The 3638-nt window shown below is 39.6% G+C and overlaps 1 protein-coding gene across 1 annotated transcript; it reads right to left on the reverse strand.

Moving 5' to 3' along the window:
• Window positions 1-268: 268 nt before the first annotated feature.
• LOC113712601 (putative receptor protein kinase ZmPK1) lies at window positions 269-2668 on the reverse strand. Its single transcript, XM_027236084.2, has one exon. It carries the CDS (start codon window positions 2666-2668, stop codon window positions 269-271), a length of 2400 nt encoding a protein of 799 aa, XP_027091885.2.
• Window positions 2669-3638: the final 970 nt, after the last annotated feature.

Here is a 3638-nt window from a genome sequence, read left to right on the forward strand (position 1 = left end):
ACTAAAACTGCTCACGCCCTAAACATTGGAGATCAAAACCACAATTCTTTCTATTATTCAACAATAAGAGGATTGCTTTGTAATTTAAAGTAAATTACTATTTGCCTTAAATTCAGAAAGAGAAATATTTCTTACTTTTAATATTTTGTTCACAACAGTAAGGTGGAAACATATAAATTATATGAACACCAAATATCTAATTTTAACACACATATTAGTCAGCAATTTAAGATGATCACAACTCATTGAAAAGTATGTGAGATGTATCCTAATATTCATCACTTTCTTGATGGAGCAACGTGTCCAGCACTTGGCTCATTGTTGGTCTTGCATCTTTGTCTTCCTCTACGCATTGGAGAGCAACTTGAACAAGAATTTCCACCCTTGCCATATCAAATTCAGCATTTATGACAGGGTCTACAATTTTTGCAATTGCTATTGGTGATGCTCTTCCATTAGCTTCGTGCATTTTCTCCTTCACCCAAGTAACTAGTCTCCTTGGCTCCATTGCACTGGTGCTTTCCTCCATAGAATGGCCTTCAACTGGGCTTCTTCCAGTTAATAATTCCAGCACAACAATTCCATAACTATAAACATCAACTTTGGAGGTTATAGGAAGATTGAAAACCCATTCAGGGGCCATGTAGCCTCTAGTTCCCCTTATCCTAGAAAACGTTGATTTATCTGTCCCACCTCTATTCAATAGTTTGGACAGGCCAAAATCTGCCACCTTCGGCTGGTAATTCGAATCCAAGAGTATGTTTTGAGGCTTCACATCACAGTGCAAAACCCACTCTAAGCACTCTTCATGCAAGTAAGCAAGTCCTTTGGCTGTACCAAGAGCAATATCATACCTCTTTTTCCAGTCAAGTCTGTTAGAATGCAGATTTTTTGCTAGAGAACCATGCTCCATGTACTCATAAACCAATAGCCTGTGCTTACCTTCAACACAATATCCCCATATCTTAATCAAATTCATATGGTTCAACTTGCCAATAGTACTCAACTCTGCAAGAAATTCGGCTTCTCCCTGGTTGGCTTCATTGAGACACTTTATGGCAGCAACTCGATTATCTGTCAACACGCCTTTATACACAATGCCTCCCCCTCCTCGTCCTATTTCTGCGCTGAAGTTTCTTGATGCCTTTTTCAACTCAGCAAAAGTGAATTTCCTGAATCCTGTTGCAACCTGAGTGTAACCCTGTATTCTTGCACTAGATCCTCGTCGGGTTTTGAACAAGTAAGTGAAGAAACAGAGGATCTCAAAAGTCCCAACTGCCAAAGTGCACCGCAAGGATGACTTCACCCACCCATGTTGACCTTTTTTCTGGTATGCTCGGCCGAGTGAAGCAGCATCGACTGTGCACTTTATGTTGGTTTGTTGAAGAGGCTTTTGATCAAATGAGGTTATAATAGATTGGGGCAATCTTAGATAAATTGGGAAATCAAAACCACTTGAACGATACCCATTGAACAAACTGGCCTTAGGGTAACAATTATAATAGCCTTTATCTTTATCAAATTTGAATTGGAAGCCTTTACAACTGCAATAGTTGAGGCATAAATTTTGACAATTATCAAGCGTGGAATTACTAAAGAACCCAATATCATAGCCATAAAATTCAACATTTTGGAGAAGAAGAAAACCTGATGCATTACTATCATTGTATGGCAGTTGGAAATCTGGTTCGCATCCATAAGCCCAATCTTTCTGGCTTTTGATTTTGTATCCAGGTGCACAAGTGCATTTTCTTCCGGTCTCATGCGCGTAAGTGCACAAACTATTTTCTCCACATATCCCATGAACTGTGCATGGTTGCAGTGTGGATTGCCACGTAACTTTCCAATTCCGACTTGCCATATCAAGACTGTAGACCCGGACATTGCCATCAAAATCCACGGTCAATCTTCTTTGTATGCCTGGACCATAATCAACAGTAATAATGTCAAACTGATCTGATGACTGGAATCTCCCCCATGAATCAAGAGTGGCAACCTTACTGTTGTTATAAGGGTACCTCCCGTTCTCCCAACTATGTTTCCATGGGTCAGGCCATGAAATACCTGCTGTTTGAGGACCCTGGTACAATAGACTAAGGACGTTATCATCACCAAAGTATAACTTGTAGAATCCAGAAGAATAATTCGTCAGGCTTCTGGAAGATATGAGAACAGAGTTTTGGGTGAGCGACTGCCCTGGAAGAAGCGTGTTTGTTGGGGAGTTAAAGCTTTGCCAAAGATTTCCGCCCTCTATATTGCTCAGCACAAGATTGCCATTGTCATGGAGTTGCAATTGAAGAGAAGAGTTTGATTGCGTGCTACTTGTCCAAACAGTAAACTGCCCTGCATCTGTCAGCACAAGACTGCCAGACTTGAGTAGGGAAAGCCTGGAATTTTTTCCATTAACCGGTCGGTCCCTATTGGCCATCCAGACAATGGTGTAATTTCCATGATCATATAGCTCAGTAAACCATATACTAAAGCAATACGCATTCTCGCCAACACTGAAAAATCCCGCAGTGAAATTTCCATGCGGTTTTGAAATCAGAACATCTTTAGAAGAAAGTGATGATCCTGTAGTCAAAATATCAGTGCTTTTCGAGGATGATACAAATGCTAATGACAGAGCTAAAACAGAAATTAAGATAGCATTAAAGAATAGACCCATTGGAGTTGGAGAAGTGTAATTTTGCGAGTACATGCATGCAAACTTCTTGTGGACAAACATGGCAGAAAGTAGAGGAATATATAGATAGTATGACTGGTCTCTCGTAAGACATGACTTCTTGACTTCTTGTGGTTTGTGGAACTACTTTTTGCGTATTGGAAGTCAAGCTACTTTGATAGTATGAGTGGTATCTCGTAAGACATGACTTCTTGACTTCTTGTGGTTTGTGGAATTACTTGTTGCAGATTGGAAGTCAAACCACTTTGCTTTAATTTTCTCAGGAGTTTGGCAGGGCTTTGATAGGGCTTTGATTATACTGGTGTAGCTGGGAATTATCCCAATTATGGAGATAATTTGCTCGAGTTTTTTTTTGCTGTATACCTACTAGAACTATGACACTTTATTTCTTAGAGGCTTGTTAAAATCCTCAAATCTGGTGATAGAGATAGAACATACAACGAAAAGCCTAATATACACAGAACACTCTCTTTTCGTTTTTCTTTTTTGTCAATTCCTGATTTGGACTGGAAACATTTTCATATCCTAGTCGCCAGCTCGTCCCCCTCGGTAAGTATCCTTTCGTTTAATTGGGTGGTTCATCCCAACTTCCATGCAAGTCTCTTTAAACTCCCTTCATAGACTTAGAATAAGAGTAAGTTGAATAATTATCATTACAAACCAACCACTTCTAGAATAGTTGACCATTAAAAGAGTTTCAATACTCTACTTGAATATATGTCAAGAATCAAATCTTTTACCCTACATTCTAACATTCAAGCTTTCCTGGAAATGTTTATTTAGCGGGTGCATGAGTATCCCGTCTAAACGGGTGCATTGGTATCCCGTCTAAACTGGTGATGGTTCACCGGACTCCCCTAAAAAAAATATCTAATTGGGTTGAGGCAGGAGAGGATTGGGTCACTGGTTTCTCTACATGTTTTAAGAATGAAAAGAAGTAAATTCTGTGTCA

Source organism: Coffea arabica, chromosome 10e, assembly GCF_036785885.1.
Source record: "Coffea arabica cultivar ET-39 chromosome 10e, Coffea Arabica ET-39 HiFi, whole genome shotgun sequence".
Classification (NCBI taxonomy): domain Eukaryota; kingdom Viridiplantae; phylum Streptophyta; class Magnoliopsida; order Gentianales; family Rubiaceae; genus Coffea; species Coffea arabica.

Bases quoted from the DNA above. Each gene is read 5' to 3' on its own strand.
- LOC113712601 (XM_027236084.2), bottom strand. From the start codon at position 2,668: ATGGGTCTATTCTTTAATGCTATCTTAATTTCTGTTTTAGCTCTGTCA.